We start from the raw sequence: 24135 nt of genomic DNA on the forward strand, positions 1-24135 counted from the left end.
CATCATAATCTAAGCTTAACTCGAAGGTATTTCATAGTGTTTCACATTTTCAATAAATTTCGCAACTTAGTTTTTTAAAAAATTCCTTAGCAAGAGCAGATGGGACAGCTTTCAATTTAAAGACCATGATCAGAGGTACATAAAGTTTTCAGCCTAGAGTATTTGGGTTATGAAGAATATTATAAAGTATTGTGTCGGGTTGTGGTCCCGTGGTTAGTGTCGCCGAATCTTAAGTCAGAGTTTCTCGGTTCGAACCCACTCTACCACCATTTGATACCTATTTCTAATAATGAGCCGCTAAGGCCCCCAGAAATTCTATGAAATTGAAATATTTGTGTAAATAATAAAAACACCGTTGACTTGACCGTTAGTTACATAATGCCATTCAGGCTTCTTCGTCTTCCAGGCTCCATCCCAACTCCCAACATATCGTCTTTGTAGACTGTTGGGGAAAGCTCTTCTCGTCCCCGGGTTGAAGGTCCTTCTATAATTATGATGCTCTTAACCGTGACAGGAGGGCAGGTAGGAAAAAAGACAAAAAAAAATCGAATGCCAAAAGTTGTTTATTTAAAGATAAGAAAATATTTACTGTCCCAAGTGTACTTTTTGCTGGAGTATATTGGAGTCCCTTTTCCTGATCATTTTTAATAACACGCTGAACAGGGAGTGGATTATTATTGTAAGAATTAATATGTTATTATAGTCCATCCGGGTTAGCAATTAAAATAAACTCTAGACAAGAGAGTTGTAAATCAACAGCGCGAGTTGACGTATGATCCTTGAAACTAGCGCTCTATGCAAATTTAAAAACACACTCCGTACAAGAAAAGGGTTTGTCACCAGGGAGAATTTTCATGTTTAATTCGATTTCGCTTAACCTTTGATCACACTCTAAACAAAAGAGAGGATTCTTACCTGTGTTATTTGACAAGTGATGCTTTAAACTCCTAACATGTAAAACATGTTAACCTTTAAAATTATATGAACCTTTATGCAAAAATTTATATGAAGGGTTTTTTTTTTATTGGCAAAGCACTTATATGAAGGGTTATTCACTAGTGTGAATTTTCATGTGTCTATTTAAATGTAATTTCGCTGAACCTTTATAATCACACTCAGAACATGAGAAGGGTTTCTCGCCAGTGTGAATTGACATGTGTCGCTTTAACGTATTTTTCTGTATACATTTATAATCACACTCTAAACAAGAGTAGGGTTTCTCACCTGTGTGAATTTTCATGTGTTGCGTTAAATTTGCTTTATGTGAACATTTGTAATCACACTCTAAACATGAGAAGGGTTTCTCGCCAGTGTGAGTGTACATGTGAATCTTTAAGTTTGATTTATATGAACATTTATAATCACACTCTGAACAAGGGAAAGGTTTCTCACCAGGGTGAATTTTCATATGTTTCGTTAAATTGCGTTTTAGTGAACATTTATAATCACACGCTGAACACGAGAAGGGTTCCTCACCAGGGTGCAGTTTCATATGATTCGTTAAACTGCCTTTTCGTGAACATTTAAAATCACATTCCGAACATGAGAAGGCTTTCTCGCCAGTGTGAATGAACATGTGATAATTTAAACGGTTTTTCTTTGAACATTTATAATCGCACTCTGAACAAGAGAATGGTTTCTCACCAGTGTGAATTTTCATATGCTCCGTTAAACTGGCTTTTAGTGAACATTTATAATCACATTCTGAACATGAGAAGGGTTTCTCGCCAGTGTGAGTGTACATGTGATTCTTTAAGTTTGATTTATGTGAACATTTATAATCACACTCTGAACAAGAGAAAGGTTTCTCACCAGTGTGAATGAACATGTGACAGTTTAAACGGGCTTGCTTTAAACATTTATAATCGCACTCTGAACAAGAGAAGAGATTTTCACCAGTGTGAATTGACATATGACGGTTTAAACCCCCCATCCGTGAACATTTATAATTGCACTCTGAACAAGAGAAGGATTTTTTACGTTTACGTTTCCCTTTCTGTGAACACTTTTGTTTTTCAGCAGTGTGAGTTGACATTTGACTCTTTAATTTATTTTTCTGTGTACATTTATAATTACACTCCGAAGAAGATGAGGGTTTCTTTCTTGTATGTAGATCCCGTTTCGTTGACCACGGTGATGTATTTTTTCCGAGACCGTTAAAAGCCAAATCTTTAGTATTATCTGAACATGTGGATGTTATTTCATTTCTTATTAAATCTAAAAACAAAAACAAACAGAAAAATCACTAAACCGAAACGATCCTTAACGTGAACTAAAACAGCAACTTATAACTCAGATCTGGACCGCAGGACCGATCACTTATACAATAAGTGATCAAGTGTTTCGGAGTGTTTTTACCTTGTCTACAGTAAAAAAGCATCACATGGTGTATTTATTCAAATATATCAGATATGGCAGAGTTTTTAATGAAATCATGACAAGTTTTTTTTGTTTAATTGGCCAAATAAGAACTACAGTACTAAACTAGAACATGCTCCGTGCTCGGCAACTCTTTCCGAATGCGCATCACAAATGTGAAGATTAGTGACTTCACACTACAAAGTGTTACTTACTCGTATCAGCCTCAAGTCTGCTCGAGGATTCCGCGCATTCTTGTTTAATGTCAGGAAGATCAATATCTATCTCGGTGAGGATCAAGATATCGCTAGTTATTGACTTGTAGTGTAGATCAGTAGCAGTTCCCGATACAGCTGGCTTCTCATTCAAGTATTCCCCAGTATGGAGAGTATCGTCACTTCTCAGTTCCTCCTTGATTATAGGATCATCTTGGCAAATAAGCCTGGACGACAAGTCGACATAAGAATTTTGTAAATTATAGTAACCCTCGGGTGGTGCCCCTTCCCTAGCAGAGAGAAGGAGATTATGGTCTTCTTCATCTCCTGGTTCAGACTTAGCTAGAGGTTGCTCCATCTGCTTTCAGTCATCAAGTCAAGTTTTGAAAGGATGATGATACGGTTACCCTGCAAATGGAAAATCTGGATTAAATTAATAAAATGAATAACAACCGGCTCATTAGCCGGTGCAAACCCATTGCAGCATTTCACTCACTACTCAAATTTCGAAAAGTTATAAGCATGTTACAAGTGACACACATCGATTTTTCACAATAAACCTCATTGGCAATATCAATGCTTGAAATTAGTAACTTCTCATCTCAGTTATCGTGAATTCTCTCTCCATTTACTATATCTCCATATGTACTCTTAAATCTGAGAGCTTCCATTGTTTCAATTTTGACAGCTATAACTGCCTTTGTAAATTGTCGTTAAAAGGGTGGAATCATTTTATTGTAATGAGAAAACTCATTGTCGTGACAAAAAATCAGTTTCCTACATTTATTAAATTATTATCATTGCATGGTTTTCATTAAGTTAATAATTTTTAGAATAATTACCTTTAAAGGTTCGCACAACGCCACTGACAGAAATAGGCGCTAAGTACTTACACAGTACTATCATTCATAGACAATATCGCGTTTTGGGTATCGAAGAAAACGTACAAAGTACCTACTTACGTAAATGTTTCGGCTGAAATGACTTGTGTTCAGAAATGACTTACCTTTCCCCTCGGGTAAAGATCGCTCGTGGGTTGAAAGCAGTATTTGGGTAGAAGATTTGAGCACACTATTTTTGCGTAATATGATTTTGTTATTGGGTTTATTGAATTCTTTAATTATATCAATACTGTAGGTAATCTGTGTTGCAACGACAATTTTTCAAAATATAGCATTGTGTTTGTGTTGATGTTCACTAATTACAGTTTTTAAATTTATTTTTATAGAATACACAAAATAATGAAGCATCGAATTATAAGTCCCAACGAACTGCACTTAAAAATAATTTACAATGGGTTCTCATAATTAAGTTAATAATTATATCTCAAACATGAAAAACAAAACAAAACAAAAAAATCAAATATTTTTCGGACTAAAATGTGATTAAAAAAAATATTTATCTGGTGTTTCAATTATAGAGCTATGCCTCGCATCACGTACTTAATTCGTTTCAAGAGCAAGTTTGTTTTGTGAAACGCATTTCCCACAATACTTTTTTTAACGTTCTGAAGCATAAAATATGGTTTTGCAACATCAAAAATATACTCAGGTTTAATTTTTAGTTGGACTCTAGGCTAGAAGAGTCGTTCAAAACGTCGTTTTCCACCCTTCTCTAAGGTTGGCTATTTCTCCATCTTCTTCAACAGAGAAAAACATGCAAGGGTGTCATTTTTAAGATTGTGGATACCGTTGACTTGATTCATACAAAAATGGAGAATACTTTTTTCTGAATTGGCTAATAAAAATGTAATGAAGTTTTTACAAACATGTAATATCATACAACTGAATTGAACTGATCTAACTACTTATCCCTTTCACTTCCTACACTGGGGTACTTCCAGAAAATTTTGTGGTGGATTGAATTTATCAACAAACTTTTATTTATTTAGATTAGGAGTAACAGAGATATTAAAAGCTTTTTAAGTAAATTCACAGTAAAATCGGGAAACAATTTCGTCTCACATTTTCAGTTAATATCGCAACTTCATTCATTCAAAAAAAATGCTTTGCAAGAGAAGGTCTGTCAGGAAGCCTAGATGCTTCTGTATCAGATCTGGCAATGCGGTGGGTTAGCTTTCAATATTTAATTGAATGTGGAATTGGAAAACATAGATCTATCACCATTTTTTTTTAAATCTTTGTACAAAAAGGGGATACATGAAAGAACGTCACTGCGGACTTAAGTGGAATACAGTTCCGTGGTGAACGAAGCTCTCAAAATTTCCCTTGGATCTGCATCAGCTCCTACGTAATAGCAAAGTTTATAAGCACTGATAATAATTCTCGCTTTAACAGCGATACTTTTGTCAACTGGCAATCTAAAACGTTAAATGTCAAAATGACATGTAATAGGTATCAGGATATCGGTAAATTCGCTTAAATAAGCATAAAGTAGCGTTAATTTCGGGCAATATTTACATTTTCGTTACATCCGAACAAGTTTTTCATTTAAAAAAAAAATATGTACGATTCGGACGAGGACTTACTCGAAGTTAAAGTGCGCAGGGAGTATGAAAATCTGGGATTTCCAGTCAATGACAAGGAGACCGAGGTCGGCGACCCATTCCCGAAGGACCGGCACGGGATCACCAGGGGCTGCGAGCGGTTCAGCGGCTTCCTGGAGGAAGGCTACGGAGACCTGGGAGCACTGAGTTATGAGGAGGCTTGTAAGGCCATCGAACCAGACGGGCACAGCGGCAAGCCAGCCTTGTACACCTGTATGTATTGTGGACTTGCTTTCATGCACCCGAAACGGTAAATCATATTTCATTATACGCACACATCGCTCACTCCTTTCAAAAACGTCACAAATCAAAAATCGTCAATTTTCAGTTGTGCATGTTTTCTGAACGCCCAAAAAATGTACTATATCCCAGCAAAACCGGCATATTTTTAACTTAGTATTTACCCACTACAGGGCAGAAAGTGTTTTTTTTTTGCATTTTGAAAAAATGGTATTGTTTAATTATTTTTTTATGGAGAAAAAAACATACTTCAGGTTTTACCTAAAAAGATCTGTTACACAGTAAAAAGTTCAATAAGTGGCTAGTAATTTATTTTTAAAACTTTTTAAACTTTTTAATATTTTTAAACTTTAGAAACGTTCTCCTGAAAAATCAAGTTTTTTGATTTATGACGTTCTTGAAAGGAGTGAGCGACATGTCAGTTGTATAAAGAGTTACCCGTATTTCAGCTTATTATTATTATTATTTTTAAATATTTATTATATGTCCGCCTCACTTTAATATTTATTCAATATTACCCTGAACTGGTACCTGAAGCGGAGTGCTGATCACTTTTCCTTCATGTGTTATCGATCAAAGTAACACTGCGTATATATGATGCAGTGCCCTATGCACCATTGGGGAGCGGATAAGGGTTTGAAAAAAATATTTATATATTTATAATAGATGAAATGGATTCAGCATTTTATATCAATAAGATTTATCTCATAGTTCATTTAATTATCTTATTCGTCTTGTCATATTTTCTAAATAAGACAGCACTAAATCCGATAGACCTTTATGTCCTATTGCCTCATCAATTTTTGTCAACTGCATACCTTATTTTGCACATTCTGTTTCAAATTACAATCTTGTTTTTTTAAAAGTTGGACATACCCACACTAAATGAGGGACACCTTGCGATGACGTCTCATCACATTCACATGTAGAGTTTCGTCTAATTTTAAAACGGAGGAGGTATTCATGTAACGGTCCATGACCCGTAAAAATTTGAGTCAAAATTCATTGAATGAAAAAGATGTTTAAATTTTGGGTATCGCAGTGTCACAAACTGTGTGCCGAACGCGCGCGGAGCAATATCACAGGTGTCACCATCTGTGTGCCGAACGCCCGCGGAGTAATATCAAAGTTGTCACTGTCTGTGTGCCGAACGCGCGCGGAGCAATATCAAAGGTGTCATCGTCTGTATGTCGAACGCGCGCAGCACAATATGAAACTTCAAGTTTTGTTGCAAGCGTTCTTCCGGAATAGTGTTCATGGGTGACGTTGTTGAAGTGTGTATTCGGGGATAGACGGATAGTGGTGTGTTATATAAAGTGCATCTTTTTATTTGTCAGGTTTTTGGTTCACTACAAGTGGCACACGTTCGGGCCCACACAGGAGGCCATCGAAGAGAGCGGTCTGACTCCCAAGAAGAGGAAGAAGATGAAAGTGGAACAGCCCGACGACGAGGAGGGGGCGAAGGAAGAAGAGGGGGAGTTTCCCTGCGAAATCTGCAGCCAAGTCTATAGGTGATGTACAATACGAATTCACTTCCCTCTCGGTGAACAGAATGTTCCAAGTCTTCTTTTTCCTCTCTCAATAGATCTGTTGATCAGGACTCTTGCGATGAAGAGGTCCAGCTTTCCCTCCGTTTTTTGGGCGAACGTCCGGAAGTCGGTGTCCTTCCGGGATCCCTTGCATAACGAGTTTAGGGATTCTCGTATTTTAATTTTATTTCTTTAGTTAGCTTATATTACGTTTAATACAAACTATTGTTTTTTTACACTTAATTAACATCATACATATATCGTAGTTGTACAGGAGAAAGTGACCAACTAACAAGACGTAAATGTTCAGGAGGGCCATTTAAGTCACTTTTGCTTGGCAACAAAATAAACATCAATGCAGCTAGTCATTTTTCACAAGTCAATATATTATACTTCCAAGTTTAAAATGCTTTGGGCATTTTTTTCGGGTCAATATTAAGCTAGTAAGATATCAAATAGTCAATGATCACGTTTTTGTAAAAAATGCACTTGATCACTTTCTCCTGTATGACTACGATATATATATATTTACATCTTCTTACAGTAAACAAAACATTTATTTTTAAATTTTTTTAGACTCTTTTCATTCTTCATACATTCAGGCATCCCATCATACGTACAAACCCTTATACATCATACAATTTTGCGACTCTGTTCTTTTCAAAAATAGCAGTCATATTTTATCCTTATTTCTGGTACTATGTTCATGAAAATTTTTGTTTTAAACTATTTTATCCTTAAAATATTTGGGTAATTTATTGTTAAAAAAATTATATTTAAAGATAAACATATTATATATTACGCTCACTCCTTTCAAGAACGTCATAAATAAAAAATCGTCAATTTTCAGTTGTGCATGTTTTTGGAATGCCCAGAAAATGTACTACATATATGCCAGCAAAAGAGGCATATTTTAACTTAATATTTACCTGCAACAGGGCAGAAAGTGTTGTTTTTGCATTTTTAAGAAAAAGTATTGTTTAATAATTTTTTTAAATATACTAAATATTTTTCAAATAGAGAAAAAACCTTCAGGTTTTACCTAAAAAGATCTGTTGCACAGTTGAATAAGTTGAATAAGTGGCTTGATATTTATTTTTAATACATTGTATTACATTTTTAAACTTGAAAAACATTAAAAATTAAAAAACAAATTTATGAGGCGGATGTAATTGGGAAAAGAAGCAGAGGAAGACCGAGAAAAACATGGCACAATCAGGTATGCCAAATACTTGAAAGTGGTCAGGTTAGGAGTCGTAACAATCGGCGGGTATGTATGAGGAGATGCATGAACGTGGAAGAGGCGAAGAATGTTTGCAAGGACAGAGTGGTGTGGCATTCTATTCTCTCTACCTATCCCTGCGGGGAAGCAGCGTGATGGTTAGTTAGTTTTTTAAAAACATTTTCCTGAAAAATCAAGTTTTTTTGATTTATGACGTTCTTGAAAGGAGTGAGCGATTAGTCTCTTTTTTAAAGGTAACCAGTTGAGTTCTCTCATTTTTTATACAATCTTGTATCTATTTCTCTTAAATACTATTCTCATAGCTTGGTCCATCCTCCATTCGGACATGATCCCTCCAGTACCGTCTTCTTTGCCTGCCGCATCTCACTATGTCTTCAACATTCCAGGTTCTGTGGATTTCCGTGTCAGTGTGGTCCGTTACAAGTATAAATTTAAAATAGGAAATTTTATTTTATTTTAATTTTTTTTTGTAAACATTTATTTAAATCACAACTTTTACATATTTAAAAAAAAAAATTCCAGAGACCCACCAAGCCACCTTGTGTGTCTTGTCGGTGGAGTTCTTTTTTTAATGCATTTTTTATAGTTATTAACAAAGGTTTTTGGTTGGTTGGAATATATTGCTTTTTAGCAATAAGTCCGCCAATGTACTTATTTATTTTCTGTATGTGAAGTTTAAATAAATAAATAATTTCTTCTTCCTCTTCTGCTTGGTGTAGGCCTTGTAGCCTGTTTTTAAGAGGGATTAGCCTCCTGCGATGTTAATTCCCAGCTGTCAATCCATCTCTTTGTCGTCTACCTTGGAGTTGGCTGCGCAGTGCAATGTGGGGGAGTCTGGATCGTTCCTTTTTCATACCATTGCCTCCTTTGTTGCCTTCCCCACCTAACGACATCTGCTGTCTCGCATATTTCTCTTATCCTGGTGTTCCTTATTCTGTCTCGTAAAATAAAATCCGCATCTATAAAAAGTTTTTTTGAAATATTTTTTAGAACGAAACGCAGCCTCTTGAATCACCGCACGCGGCTGCACTTGGCGACCCCAAAAGGGTGCGAAGTGTGCGGGAAGACGTTCACGAACGCGGCCTACCTGACGAGCCACATGTTGTCGCACAGCGAGGGCAACCGGTACATGTGCAGTCAGTGCCCCAAGACCTTCAAGTTCATGCACAGCCTGCAGCGCCACATCCCCACGCACTCGGAGGACAAGAACTTCCCGTGCGAGAACTGCGACAAGTCCTTCGGGTCGGACTTGCTTCTGAAGATCCATTCCAAGACGCACACGAAGCCGATCAAAGGCAAAGGGTTCGGGTGCACCTTCTGCCCGAAGAGCTTCTACCAGGCCTTCAGTTTGCAGGCGCACATCAGGACCCACACTGGGGAGAAGCCCTTCGAGTGCGTCCACTGCAAGCAGGGGTATCCCACCAACTCCAGCCTGTCCAGGCATCTCAAAGTGGTAAGTCACACCCCATCACCGAGTCAGGCATAGAACTCACACAACTCCACATGTTGTGGCGTGTTATGGGGTGTTCCCCATCTTTTTTTTTAAACCAATAAACGGGTAATAAACTTACCCTAATAGAAAGGTATTTAGGTGATTAGATTGCATTATTTCTTTATTTCACGGTTGTGCCTCGTATCCGAGTGATGGTAATGCGAGTGTCTTCTTCTTTTTGTGCCACTTCTAACGAAGATCGGCGATCATCATGGCTGTCTTCACTTTAGATGCTGCAGCTCGGAACAGAAATTTGGTGCTTCTGCCAAACCATTGTCGTAGGTTTTTCAGCCATGATGTCCTTCGGCGTCCTTGAGTTCTTCGCCCCTCAATCTTTCTTTGTATGATTAAGTGGAGAAGACAATATTTTTCATTTCTCATGACGTGTCCGAAGTACATCAGCTTTCTCTGCTTGATGGTTGGGAACGCAAACGGTTGGGAATGCGAGTGTAGGGGAACATAACTCATGTGCGGTTATTGACACAGTCGCACGGGGGAGAGCTGCCGTTCACGTGTGAGTCGTGCGGCAAGGCGTTCCACATCCGCTCGGCCCTGGAGCACCACGTGCGGCGCTCGCACCTCCGGGAGCGCCCCCACGCCTGCCAGCTCTGCGGCTCAGCCTTCTCCTGCCGCTCCGAACTCGCCAAGCACTTCAAGAGGGTGAGCCCATCGCTTCTATCCAAATTGCATCTTTTTTGTTTAAAGTACCTACAACTATAATTTATTTCATTTTGTAATTTTAGACGGATGGCTCCAAGCAATGATTTTATGATACCCAAGCTCGTTACACGCAGAAACAATGCTGACCTTATTTTTCTGTATAAAATTTTAAATAATTATGTAGATTGCCCAGAGCTTTTATCACTCATCAATTTCAGAGTCCCGGGAGCACAGACCAGAAACAAAAACTTATTTAAAATCCCTAAAATGCACACCGAGTCCTACCAAAATTCATTTTCAAATCGAGCCCGCGATATGTGCAATGAAATGGACATCAATAATGTTTCTTTTAATACGTTTAAAAGAAATATTGTTGATGTCTATTTGACCAGTTGATAAAGAAATGTTCTATATAGTTATACTTTTATGACAGTTTATTCAAATTGTTTTATTTTTAGATTACTTGGTGGAAACCTATAATTGGGATTGATATTTTTTTGTATTTTATCATATTATGTTATTTTTGTCGAAATATTCTGTTGGTTTTCCAATAAAATATAAAAAATTTAAAAAATAATGTAACTTTGTTTTAAAATCACTATAAATATTTTATCATAACTTAATTATAATGTCTACTGGTTTCGAAGCTAACCGCTTCTTTATCAAGACCAATTGATACTATTAACCAGTCTTTATATTACTTTTCTATTTTTTTCAAAGATATAAGTAATATTAGTATATAACCACTCACCGAGATTTTTATGCCTGCCGGTTTCGAGACGTACCAGTCTCTTTGTCAGGACAATCACTACCACAGCATGCAAACAGTACTACCCGTCACTAACCATAGCACTATTCACACACTTAAAATTACACAAAATGTTTAACACATACGATTTTTGTTCACCCGAAGATCAACATGCACTAGGGGTTGCAGAACAAACATGCACTAAGAGCCGAGGTCTGACATGCACTAGGGATATTAGTCAAAATACGTCGGGTTTATATACTCGTAGGTTGAAAGGAGTGGGCGGGGTTTGAATTGGATATTGACGAATCTTGCTTAACTGATGTTGAATCAAATAAGTGACTATAAGTAAAATTTATTTGGTTATTAATTAAAGGAATATTATCTTTAAGTGCCTTCCGAGTGTAAAAATTCTCCATGCTATTGAGTTTTAAACCTATATTGTTTGTATTATTTCGAGAAATAAAAATACTTTGTGTTCTGATCCACTCACATTTTTATTAACCAACTAGTTTCGGCAACAACCTGTTGCCCTCTTCAGTGTTTCATTTATTACTATATATATATACATATATATATAAAGAAACAGTGTACAAGTGTTGGGTTTCAAAAGGGTAGGGGTGGGGGTAATGGTGTTTTAAGGAGGGGTAAGAGCAAGGAAGGGGGTAACTCTGTTTAGGTTGGGTTTGATTTTATGGGAAAAATATTAAAAATGGGACTTTGACTAACGTTTATTTGGTTGTTAATTATATTTAATTTTTGTTTAACCGCTTTTTTTTATTTCTAACACCTTTAAATTATTAATTTGACTAGTTCTGTTATTACAATGCAAAATTTCTATCCCATCTTCAAAATTGAACGAATGATTATTAGATAAGATGTGGTCTGCGAATTCCGAAAAATTATTATTATTAAGACATCTCATATGTTCTTTAATTCTAATGTTAAATGAACGCGATGTTTATTGTTTGTATTTAATATTTTTACTTCGGAAGCAATATCCAATTTAAACCCCGCCTACTCCTTTCAACCTACGAGAATATAAACCCGCTGTATTGTGACTTATACCCCTAGTGCATGTTCCCTTTGATTATATTTAATTGAAAATAACAGCCATCCTTTTGTGACTTTTCCTGTTCAGAATCATGAGAAGATTGAAGACTCCATGTTGGTCGGTCACACGATAGATGATGACCCACCGCTGACGAAGAAACGAAAACAGAAGAAGAAGAAGAAGAAAGAATACTCCGATGAAAGCAACTAAAATACATTGTTCAATATTTTTTCATAGTGGCTGATCATATATCTATAATCTGTTCCCATTTGATCTTTGTTTTATTCTAATATACTTATGTCAAGGATGGGCAGGACATATTGCAAGGCAATGATGGAGACCTTGGGAGAACAAAGTCACAAAAAAGATAGTCCGATGACATAGTCGCTGTGGGGGGTCCTACTCCGTCTCTACGGGCTGCAAACTGCAATAGTTTTCAGCCATTTTATCACAATCACCTTTGGGAATTTAACTACTGATTTCGGCACGATGTCGCCAAAACTCTATTGTGAACTTTTATTGTAGATTAATTTTAGTTTAGTTTGCTGTACTTATGTTTATTATATTCGTGTCAGGTGTGATTTTGCCAATGTCAGGCTAATTTACACCCTTCGCTTGCAATATGTATATTGTTAGGAATCTTGCCCGGCTATTGTCTATGTTCAATAAACTGAGTTAATTCTATGTCCGTGTTTTCATTGAAAACCTTTTCTTTGGAGATCCTAATACACGAGGATAAGTAACAGATATTGTAAGGCGTTACCTGCTAACTCCAGAGACTACTTCTCACTATTCGTACTCACCCGCTAATTCCGAGGACTCACTTCACTACTCAGTTAAGAAAGTTGCTATTTTTCACTGCAATATAATAATAATAATAAAACCCTTATCCGCACCCCAGTGGTGCATAGGGCACTGCGTCATATAAACGCAGTGTTATCTTGATCGTTTACACATGAAGGAAAGGTGATCAGCCCTCCGCTTCAAGTACCAGTCCAGGGTAATATTGAATAAATGTTACAGTGAAAAAATCACTCATATTTATTCCTACCCCCCCTGCGAATCGAACACGGGTCCTCCAGAACGGTAGCCGAGCGTGCTGACCATTACACTACGGAGGCGGACATATAAATAAACTTAAATTCTAATTTATCACAAAGCACTTAATAAAAAAGCTCCTTGAAGTATTTCCTTAACACTGTTGCATTTTGAGGTACAGACAGACATGCTACTAATTCAGCATGCTTATGAGCGTCCTGAAGAAGAGCATGCTCTCTAGCTACACATTTGCTTGAAATGAGCACGCTCGTTTACATACATCGATACTAGCATGCTCTTATGCAAACCTATTCAAGTGCGCTCAAAGCACGCTTCTCCCACCCTCGATGCAACGACTGTCAATTTTTGAGCATACTCGAAAAGAGCATGCTAATTTCTAGCAAAGTATGTATACACACACTACTAAGCAGCAATTGCTCAATAGTAGCATGCTTTTGTACACCCTTTCTTTTGTATTTTTATTATTTTTACTATTTCCTACAAATTTTTCTCCATTTCCTTTCCCATACAGAAGCCATATGGTATCCCATCAAACATGTTCCATTCCTAAATTCAAGAGTCTTTGCTTTCCAACCGGGGTTCGGATCTTGCATACATCCAAATAAATGGGTCTCTGCTAAACAAAAGCTTTCTCAATCTAACATAGATGGCTGTTGTGAACTCATATTTACTGTGTCATGAGACTGATCAATATCTAGGACTTCCACAAATTTGAGGAGAATGGTCCCCTTAAATTTCGCGTAAGGTTTTTAAACACTTCTGTGGTCAACCTCTTGGAAAAAAGTGAGTCAAAAAAAGCCACCCTTTTTTTTCACTATCATGTTTTTTTAATCACATTTTGAAATAAAGTAAATCAGTATAAATAAACAGTACTAGGAAAGTAAAAAAAACAAAGGAAGAACGGATATATCTGACTGGTGGGGGAACGACCCGAGCTGGATTCGGGCAAATCACTATAAAAAGCTTGGTGTACGATGTGCCCGAACTGGATTCGGGCAAATTACTGTGTCAGCAAAATACCTAGCCGAATTGTATTCGGGCAAATCACACAAGGCGTTAACTTACCACTTTCTTACAACAGTGTTTGCATTTATTTTTCCTCAATTGTTGGTGAACGTAACTTCAATTTCTAAGTGGAGTCGATGTGCATAGTGCAGTTACTCCTAAACTTAGACTCGTGTCGTGAAGCTCCGGGCAGGACAAGGAACATTATATGTGTTGTATAGACTTGTATGCAGAATGTTTGATACAATATGATACCCGATGATTTTACCAAATACTTGATCAGGTATGTTACCAAAAAAAACTTAACAAGATGCTAATAGGGCTCGTAGCTTTACATCAAATGCTTCTAAAATAGTGACAAATATCAAAATGAAAAGAGCAGAAAGAAATATTAAACGTATGCTTTCGGACTATCAATAAGACTATCTTTAGGAGAGGAATGGGTACAAGAGATGCAGTACTAAGCTTGAGACTTCTTCTGCAGAATAGAATCAGAAAAAAACAATAATACGTACTTAGCATTTATTGATCTAGAAAAAGCCTTTGAAAGAGTAGACTGGAAACAGCTTTTTAAGATAATTAATAAAACAGGAATGAATTACAATTACAGAAGGCGGTACCGGGAAAGGAATGGTAGAATTGCTTAGGAGCGAGTTGTGCGGAAGCAAAAGTTGACCAAGGAGTGAGACAAGGCTGTTCGATGTTCCCAGAGCTGTTTAATTGTTACATATAGCTAGAAATATGATAAACTACATTTCTTGGAACATTTAAAAACACTCCACACAAAAAAAGGGTTTTCATATGATCATTTAAATCTCCTATCAGTGAACATTTGTAATCTCACTCTGAGCAAGAGAGGGTCTCATTTAATTCCTTATTTCAAACTTTTTATTTCAAACTCTAGAAGAAAGAAGGATTCCTCAACAGTGTAATTTGACAGGTGTTACTTTAAACATCTATTCCTCTAAACAATTGTAATCACACTCTGAACAAGACAAGGGGTTTTTCAGCAGTGTGAATTTTCATGTGTTTATTCAAATTTACTTTCTGTGAACATTTGTAACTGCATTCTGAACAAGAGAAGGGCTTCTCACCAGTGTGAATTGACATGTGACGCTTTAAACTTCCTTTCCGTGAATACTTGTAATCACACTCTGAACAAGAGAAGGGTTTCTCAAGAGTGTGAACTTTCATGTGTTTCGTTAAACTACTTTTTTCTGGACATTTATATTCACACTCGGAACAAGAATAGGGTTTCTCGCCAGTGTGAATTGACATGTGATGCTTTAACCTTTCTTTCCGAAAACATTTATAATCACACTCTAAACAAGAGAAGGGTTTCTCGCCAGTGTGAATTTTCAAGTGACTCTTCAAACTCCTTTTTTTTGAAAACTTATGATCACACTCTGGACAAGAGAAGGGTTTCTCGCCAGTGTGAATTGACATGTGATCCTTTAATTTTTCTTTCTGTGAACATTTATAATCACACTCTGAACAAGAGAAGGGTTTCTCACCAGTATGAATTTTCATGTGACACATCAAATTCCATTTTACTGAACATTTATAATCACACTCTGGACAAGAGAAGGGTTTTTCGCCAGTGTGAATTAACATGTGATGCTTTAACCTTTCTTTCCGTAAACATTTATAATCACACTCCAAACAAGAGAAGGGTTTCTCACCGGTGTGAATTTTAATATGATTATTTAAATCAGCTTTCCGTAAAAATTTGTAATGACACTCTGAACAAGAATATGGTTTCTCACCAATGTGAATATTCATGTGTTTCATCAAATTGCTTTTTTCTGAAAATTTATAATCACACTCTGAACATGAGAAGGATTTCTTGCCAGTGTGAATTGCCATGTGACGCTTTAAACTTTCTTTCCGCGAACATTTAAAATCACATTCTGAACAAGAGAAGGGTTTTTCATCATTGTGAATTTTCATGTGTTTATTTAAATCTCCTTTCCGAGAACATTTGTAATCACACTCTGAACAAAGAAATACTTTCTTCCCTGTATGCGCTGACATATAACGTGACCCTAGATTCCGTTTCTTTGCCCACGACGATGTTTTTTCTTCGAGACCGTTAAAAGGAAAATGCTTAGTTTTTTCATTTCTTATTAAACCTGAAAACAAAAAGAAAATTATTTCACGAAACCGTCCCTAAACGTCACTTAACTATCTTTGCCATTCTCCCTACGTTCGCTGTTTGTATGAGGAAATCTACAAAATTGTTGCCCAAATGGTTTCAACGAAATATCTTCAATTTATGAATCGGTAGTGTACTATTTTCTGTAGAATGTTTTTTAGATACCGAGTACGTACGAGGATTTAACCAAGGCTACGTTTCGTTTTTTCAGGATTTCAATCAATAAATCCATTACAAAAAACCGATCTTTTTTTTTTTAGAATAATTTTATTGCAAAAATACTTCAATTTCATACTATTTTTATATTTGATACCTATTTTTGTATATTGCATATGATGATACAAATTGTGCTAGAGTGGGAACCCAGCGACTAATCTGTCCGCGACACTAACCACAACCCAATGCTTCTTTTATTGACGTCTCAACAAAGATTAAAAAAAAATCTAGGTCTTAACAGGATTTACGGCCTGTCATAGCCTGTTTTAAGTGATCACTTTATGCACGTGTAATATTCACAATTATACCTATGATTGACACACTTCTGAAATTTTGGAACATCAGAATTCCGAAAGCAGAAAACACCAAATTAATGTCCTATTAGCAAAAACACAATTAACAAAACAAGAGTGACGTCAATATTTGTATGTGCGTAATATACATTAAGGTGTCCTAAAAAGTACCGTTTAAAAATCCAGTTTTCATTCACAAATATGCAGATATGCCAACTGTTACTTACTAGAGCCAGCTTCAAGTTTGCTCGAGGATTCCGGAAATTCAAGTTTAATATCAGGAAGATCTGTATCCATTTGACTGAAGATCGCGAGATCCCTAGATGGTACTGCCGAACTGGTCCCCGTTTCCACAGTGTGGAGGTCATCGCCTTCATCGTCGGTCTCTCGTTCAGTCTTTATAATAGGAACTTCTACATACATAATATCGTACTCTAGTGTATTGGAACATGGTGTCTCTTCGCCAGTACGGAGAGTACCTCGTTGTAGATCACCCGCTTCAACAGTAATGATAATTTGTTCAGAATGCGGTTCAGAACTGCTCCCTAGTTGAGTGATCATATCGGAACGTGGCGCCTCTTCCCCAATATCAAGAATATCAACAGCATTTTCTAATTCAGTTTTGATCATAAAAACTTCTGAGCAGATAAACTCTTTCTTTGCAGCAACCGGTACACTCTCGAGTAGTTCTCCATACAGGGTATCCCCTTCAATATCTCCCGATTCAACTTTAAAGTTCTCCATCTTATATTCGGCGCAATTATTAAAGAATTAGAGGCCGAAATTTTATCAGAGCGTCATGATATACATAGAACAGTAACAAAAGGACACGTCACGCGACTGCCATTTCGCGACAGATGGCGGACATAGACAGTAATTTTAGTCATAGACCATTGTCTATGATGATTTCCTATAGGCTAGTTAGTCGGCGAAGGGACTTCACCGAGTGCAAATTTGGTCTTCACCGAGTACAAATCCGATCTCCAGGCAACCTTCACACGGTTGCGAATGTTTTTGCCTAGAATTTTCACTCACGAATTACATGAAATTATAGTAACTTTAAACATAAAGAGTAAATTCACTCATAAGTAGGCATAGGCTACGAAACTTATAAAGTTGAAGCCTGAGTAGGGACATGATAAACGGTGTTGCATAAGCCGTAGCTAGATTTCAGAGTCACTTGGACGTTAGGTAATTAAAAAAACCTTCATACGGTTGAATATGGTGTTAAACGCACTCCCAGCTATTTTTTAAGGCTGCCATCTACTATTATGTACGCTCTCCAAGACTCGATGAAATGGTTATTCAACGTCTTTCTGACCATCTCAGAACGAGTATTTGCACAAAAATAGAGTTTTTGAAACTTACTTTTTGCCCCAGGTATGTGGAGTACCTATTTACCATATCAACCGTCAATTGAAAACCATTGAGGTCGTCATCGATACTATTTTCAAATCACGCTGTGGGATATAGCACCTCACAAGGGCCTAGAGCAGCCGTATACTCTGATTTACGAATAGATGCATGCGAAGTTTAGGAGTGCGGTGGTTTGACTTTATTAGAAACGAGGATATACGGCCAAGGATGCAGCAACCCATGGTCACAAAAATGTCGGTCCATGTCGACAAAAAGAGGCGATTCAGTTGGCTAGGCGTTATGTCATGTACTTTGCGTGCCTCCCAAGAGCCACCATCGAGCTTGTCTCTTTTACGAGGCATCAGGTTCTCGCTGCCTAGGACGGCAGTTCTCGTCTGAAATTCGAGACACGGACCTGGCATGTGAGGATGCAACTGGCAACCGACAGGAGAGCCTGAAGGCAGTCAGTTTGTGGACCGCATATGCTCCACACGGGAAGCGGATATGGATAGTAAGTAGTAAGTGGACGAAAGCATTTTGGTTTCAAAAATGTCTCCACTCCTAGGATTCTGTTTATTTTATAGATAAAGAAAATCAATTTTTAAGTCAACTATTTAACCTCCAAGGGATGCAGTGTATTTATTTATATATTAAATATGTTTTTACCATCCGGGAGGTACACCTCCGTGAGGGTATCATGATTTAACTAATTTTAAATATATTTATCAATTTAAGATCGAGCCCCGAGTAAGGGCGCCAAATATTATCACGCAATATTTAATTTTTAATATTGAGTCGAGGTTTGTTGGTATTTTGTAAGAACAACAATTTGGATGGCAGTGGCATGGAGAAAAAATTATAGACATTATACCGTATCCGAGATATTGACATTATCTCGGATACGGTAAAAGTCAAAGTCCGCGATCACACGTATGAACAATCCATCACCCCGTGGACCGAGAGGTCACAGAAACATCCGGCGATCGAGAACTCGATATTACGCGGAAAAGCGCCTTGGATATCAAGTATGCGGGAGATGAAGGAAAACAAATATGTTGTTGTTTGGAATTCACCATGTTTGCTCCTATAATAAAATAAGCACTGATAATATACCTAACATAATGAATTTAAACGCCCGAAAGATAAACTTACATCTAAGATGAAAAAGAGTACAGGAAGGATAATTTAAAGACTGGATGCTTCATGTACCTGAGTTTATTAACTAATAAATCATGTTTAAAAAATGACTTACCTAATTACATAGTATGTTAAATTATAAAGTAAAACTTACGGCTAAGTTTCCTTAAATAAGCAGTCCGATTTCACTCGTCGCTTAAATTCTTACACAGTTTAACTGACGCGTCACTGTGCGAAGAGTCGACGAGATGATCCATGATTGAAGCCTTGGACGGCTTCCGGGGTACGGTCCCGTTAAACAACAACCAGCCACTCTCTGCCCCACACTTACTATAATACTATAGGTATGTCCTTGAATGAAGTTATGTTAATAAACTAGAGTTAGGGCGAATTCAGACACATTTTCACCAAATTTTGAAGTCCGGATAAGAGAAAATACAAATTATCGAAAAAAATCATAAATAACAAGAAAAGTAAAGTTCCTTCACTATTTATCACTTGATTATTCAAGTGTCATCTTTTTGTAACTTTAGACTTGTCTAGAGTTACAAAAAGCTTCATATTAAATTATTATTATAAACTCACGCTTTTAACGAGATATTGGCATTATAATGTTAAAGGTGCTGTAACACCTTTCTGGATTTTCTTGATATTTTTCTCAGCGTTCATAAGTCAACAAACAACAAAAGAGAGAACCTTTTACGAGTCAACATGCGATCCGTTAATCTCCCATTTTTTAAACATTTAGACCCACACTCTGAACAAAAGAATCGATTTAACCAGTATTAGTTGACGTGCATGCCTTAAATTTAACATTTTCTGATCATTTTTAAACAAACTTAAAACAAAGAGAGTTATTCACAATTAGAATAAACATGTATTGCTTTAAGTTCATCTGGGCTAACAATAATAATCAAACACTGGACAAAATAATTATAAATGAAGAGCGTGAGTAGACTTGTAATCCTAGAATCGAGCATTCTTAAAACATTTCATTACACTCCGTACAAGACCAGGGGTTCACACCAGTGTGAATTTTCGTATGTTTATTTTAAAACCATTTCACTAAACAGTTATAATCACACTCTTCTTATTCTTATGAATATATTTATTTCTCCCTTATGGAATGGGTTTTCACGTGTTTGATCTGATATATGATGTTTTAAACTCCTTTAATGTACATATCTGTATTACACTTCAAACAAGAAAATGGTTTTTCACCAGTGTGAATTGACATGTGACTATTTTATTGCCCTTTGTATGAGCACTTATGATCTAGAATCTCAATGAACATGAGAATAGTTTCTCGACAAAAGTGAATTGAAATGTTTAAATAACATTCCCATTCTTTGAACACTTTTAATTAAACCCTGAACGAGAGAAGGGTTCCTCGCCATTGTGATTTGACATGTGATGCTTTAAACTTCCTCTTCGTGAACACTTGTAATCACACTCTGGACAAGAGAAGGGTTTCTCACCGGTGTGAATAGTCATGTGAACCAATAAATTCCCCTTTTTTGAACATTTATAATCACACTCTGAACAAGAGAAGGGTTTCTCGCCAGTATGAATTGACATGTGACTCTTTAACATTCCTTTCTGTAAACACTTATAATCACACTCTGAACAAGAAAACGGTTTTTCACCAGTGTGAATTTTCATGTGCTTATTTAAGTCTCCTTTCTGTGAAAATTTGTAATTACACTCTAAACAAGAGAAAGGTTTCTCACCAGTGTGAATATTCATATGTCTTAATAAATTTCTATTTTGCGAACATCTAAAATCACACTCTGAACAAGAGAAGGGTTTCTCACCTGTGTGAATTGACATGTGATATTTTAACCTATCTTTTCGTGAGCATTTATAATCACACTCCGAACAAGAAAATGGTTTCTCACCTGTGTGAATTTTCGTGTGATTATTTAAATCTCCTTTCCGTGCACATTTGTAATCACACACTGAACAAGAGAAGGGTTTCTCAGCAGTGTGAATTTTCATGTGATTATTTAAATCATCTTTCCGTGAAAATTTGTAATCACACTCTGAACAAGAGAAGGGTTTCTCACCAGTGTGAATTTTCATGTGAGTATTTAAATTCCTTCTTTTTGAACATTTATGATCACACACTGAACAAGAGAAGGGTTTCTCGCCAGTATGAATTGACATGTGCTCCTTTAACTTTCCTTTCCGGGAACATTTATAATCACACTGTAAACAAGAGAAGGGTTTCTCACCAGTGTGAGTTTTGATGTGATTATTTAAATCTCCTTTCCGCGAACATTTGTAATCACACTCTGAACAAGAGAAGGGTTTCACACCAGTGTGAATATTAATGTGTTTCGTTAAATTACTTTTTTCTGAAAATTTATAATTACACTCAAAACATGAGAAGGGTTTCACGCCAGTGTGAATTGACATGTGACGCTTTAAGCTTTCTTTCCATGAACATTTGAAATCACACTCTGAGCAAGAGAAAGGTTTCTCACCCATGTGAATTTTCGTGTGACTATTTAAATCTCTTTTCCGTGAACACTTATAATCACACTCTGAACAAGAGAAGGGTTTCTCATTAGTGTGAATTATTATGTGTTTATTTAAATCTCCTTTCCTTGAACATTTGTAATCACACTCTGAACAACAGAAAGGTTTATCACCAGTGTGAATTGACATGTGATGCTTTAAACTTTCTTTCCGTGAACATATATAATTACACTCAGAACAAGAGAAGGGTTTCTCACCAGTGTGTAATTTCATGTGATTTTTAAAATTTCTTTTCTCTGAACATTTAAAATCACACTCTGAACAAAGAAATCGTTTCTTCCCTGTATGCGCTGAAATATAACGTAACCCTAGATTCCGCTTCATTGACCACGATGATGTTTTTTCTTCTAGACTGTCAAGAACATGTTTAGTACGCTCTGATAATATTGATTTTATTTCGTTTCCTATTAAACCTGTAAACAAAAACAAAATAATTGCACAAAAACGTTACATAAACTAAACGTATACTAAAATACCAACTGATATATCTCAGATCTTGACCACAAGACCTCGCCTTCATATAAAAACAAATACGGCCCACTGTGTACCAATTTTTAGTTTCATTCTTTACCAACCTTGTTACTTCCTCTACGCTTGCTGTTGTATGAGAAAATTTACAAAATTGTTTCCCAAATGGTTTGAACGAAATTCGTCACAAGAGGTAAAACATGGGCCCATAATAATTACCAGAAATGAAAGAACCGTAAAAACAACAGAATGATTCGGAGTTACCAAAACCCAAAAAGTACATGCCAAAAAGTTATAAGAAAACCTTTCTACGGGTAGTGGGAAGCTGGTTCGAGGAGGGAATACAAAAGTTCGCCTACCGGATGCGGAAAGTCATCGAGCGGGAAGTTAACTGCGTTGAAAAGAAGCTGAGTGTTCATGTTTTCTAACCATGAACATTGGCGATAAATCTCATTAATTATGAAAAAATTGCAGACCTTACTTTTCATACGCTCCTTAAACATTCAGGTGTCCTGAAATGTACCGTTAGTAAATCCAGTTTTCATTCACAAGTATGCAGATAATTCACAACTGTTACTTACTAGACTCGGCTTCTTGTCTGCTCGAGGATTCAGTACATTCAAGTTTAATTGCAGGAAGATCTATTTCCATCTTAGTGAAGATCGCGATATCCCTAGATGGTACTGCCGAACTGGTCCCCGTTTCAACAGTGTGGAGATCATCGCCTTCACCGTCTGTCTCTCGTTCAGTCTTTACAACTGGAACTTCTACATACATCATATCGGACTCTAGTGTATCGAAACATGGTGTCTCTTCCCCAGTATGGAGAGTACCTCGTTGTAGATCACCCGCTTCAACATTAAGGCTCACTGCAGATACTGGGATATCACGTTTGCTGTCGGAATGGACGATATTCATTTCACCTAGTTTAGAGTGTGATTCAGAACTGCTCCCCAGTTCAGTCATATAGGAACGTGGCGCCTGTTCTCCAATATCAAGAATATCAACAGCACTTTCTAGTTCAGTTTTGATAAAAAAAACTTCCGGATAGTTATTTTCTTTCTTTACATCCACCTGTACACTCTTGAGTAGTTCTCCATATGGAGTATCCTTTTCAGCATCTCCCAATTCAGCTTTAAAGTTCTCCATTTTATATTCGGCGCAATCATCAAAGAATTAGAGACCGAAATTTTATCACAGGGCTATGATATACATGGAACAGTAAGAAATGAACACGTCACGCGACCGCCATTTCGCCTAATTTGTAAATTGTATAAAGACCGCAGGCTCCGGCCAAAATCCAAGGCTAAAAGTGACGTAGCTCCCGGTTAGAAGTACTTAGCTCACGGCTGGGCGCGTCCTCGCCGCGGCCGGAATTCTTATCCAACCGCCGAAATTTTTATCATGAAAATTTCGAGTCAAATGGTATTTATACTGAAGTTTGTTGTATTAAATATTTACATTTTTAAAATATCATGACAGAGAAGTCATTTCATAACCAACATTAATTTATTTCATTGAAAATAAAATTAGAAAAGTTACGGCATAAATATTTATGAAAAAATTACATATATATATATATATATATATATATATATATATATATATATATATATATATATATATATATATATATATATATATATATATATATATATATATATATATATATATATATATATATATATATATATATATATATATATATATATATATATATATATATATATATATATATATATATATATATATATATATAGGGTCCGCCATCTAAAGTTTTTTTTTTCAACTAGTGCTTATTTCGTGAATGGTAACACTTAGCTCATGTCTGATTTGACAAATAATTAGTTTTATCTTTCC

General features: G+C 36.4%; 4 protein-coding genes across 4 annotated transcripts; 1 reads left to right on the plus strand and 3 right to left on the minus strand.

Annotated features, from left to right (window-relative positions):
* Positions 1 to 551: 551 nt before the first annotated feature.
* Positions 552 to 3466, minus strand: LOC148301389 (uncharacterized). The gene is made up of 3 exons (XM_088273320.1): positions 3416 to 3466; positions 2574 to 2981; positions 552 to 2217 (listed from the first exon to the last, which is right to left on the minus strand). The coding sequence occupies exons 2-3, from the start codon at positions 2929 to 2931 to the stop codon at positions 1049 to 1051; spliced, it is 1527 nt and encodes a 508-aa protein (XP_088129446.1). The 5' UTR covers positions 2932 to 2981; positions 3416 to 3466; the 3' UTR covers positions 552 to 1048.
* A 1424-nt stretch (positions 3467 to 4890) lies between these two features.
* LOC148301390 (uncharacterized) lies at positions 4891 to 12729 on the plus strand. Its single transcript, XM_088273322.1, has 5 exons — positions 4891 to 5329; positions 6657 to 6830; positions 9082 to 9544; positions 10070 to 10243; positions 12133 to 12729. The coding sequence occupies exons 1-5, from the start codon at positions 5037 to 5039 to the stop codon at positions 12253 to 12255; spliced, it is 1227 nt and encodes a 408-aa protein (XP_088129448.1). The 5' UTR covers positions 4891 to 5036; the 3' UTR covers positions 12256 to 12729.
* Positions 12730 to 14470: 1741 nt separating this feature from the next.
* On the minus strand, positions 14471 to 17600 carry LOC148301391 (uncharacterized). Its single transcript, XM_088273319.1, has 2 exons — positions 17001 to 17600; positions 14471 to 16241 (listed from the first exon to the last, which is right to left on the minus strand). The coding sequence occupies exons 1-2, from the start codon at positions 17515 to 17517 to the stop codon at positions 15088 to 15090; spliced, it is 1671 nt and encodes a 556-aa protein (XP_088129445.1). The 5' UTR covers positions 17518 to 17600; the 3' UTR covers positions 14471 to 15087.
* Positions 17601 to 19328: 1728 nt separating this feature from the next.
* LOC148301392 (uncharacterized) lies at positions 19329 to 23520 on the minus strand. The gene is made up of 2 exons (XM_088273305.1): positions 22857 to 23520; positions 19329 to 22220 (listed from the first exon to the last, which is right to left on the minus strand). Exons 1-2 carry the CDS (start codon positions 23422 to 23424, stop codon positions 20626 to 20628), a joined length of 2163 nt encoding a protein of 720 aa, XP_088129431.1. The 5' UTR covers positions 23425 to 23520; the 3' UTR covers positions 19329 to 20625.
* Between the last annotated feature and the right edge of the window lie 615 nt (positions 23521 to 24135).

Source organism: Brachycentrus maculatus, unplaced genomic scaffold, assembly GCF_059751285.1.
Source record: "Brachycentrus maculatus isolate JH-2025_06_01 unplaced genomic scaffold, ASM5975128v1 h1tg000566l, whole genome shotgun sequence".
In the NCBI taxonomy this organism is placed as follows: domain Eukaryota; kingdom Metazoa; phylum Arthropoda; class Insecta; order Trichoptera; family Brachycentridae; genus Brachycentrus; species Brachycentrus maculatus.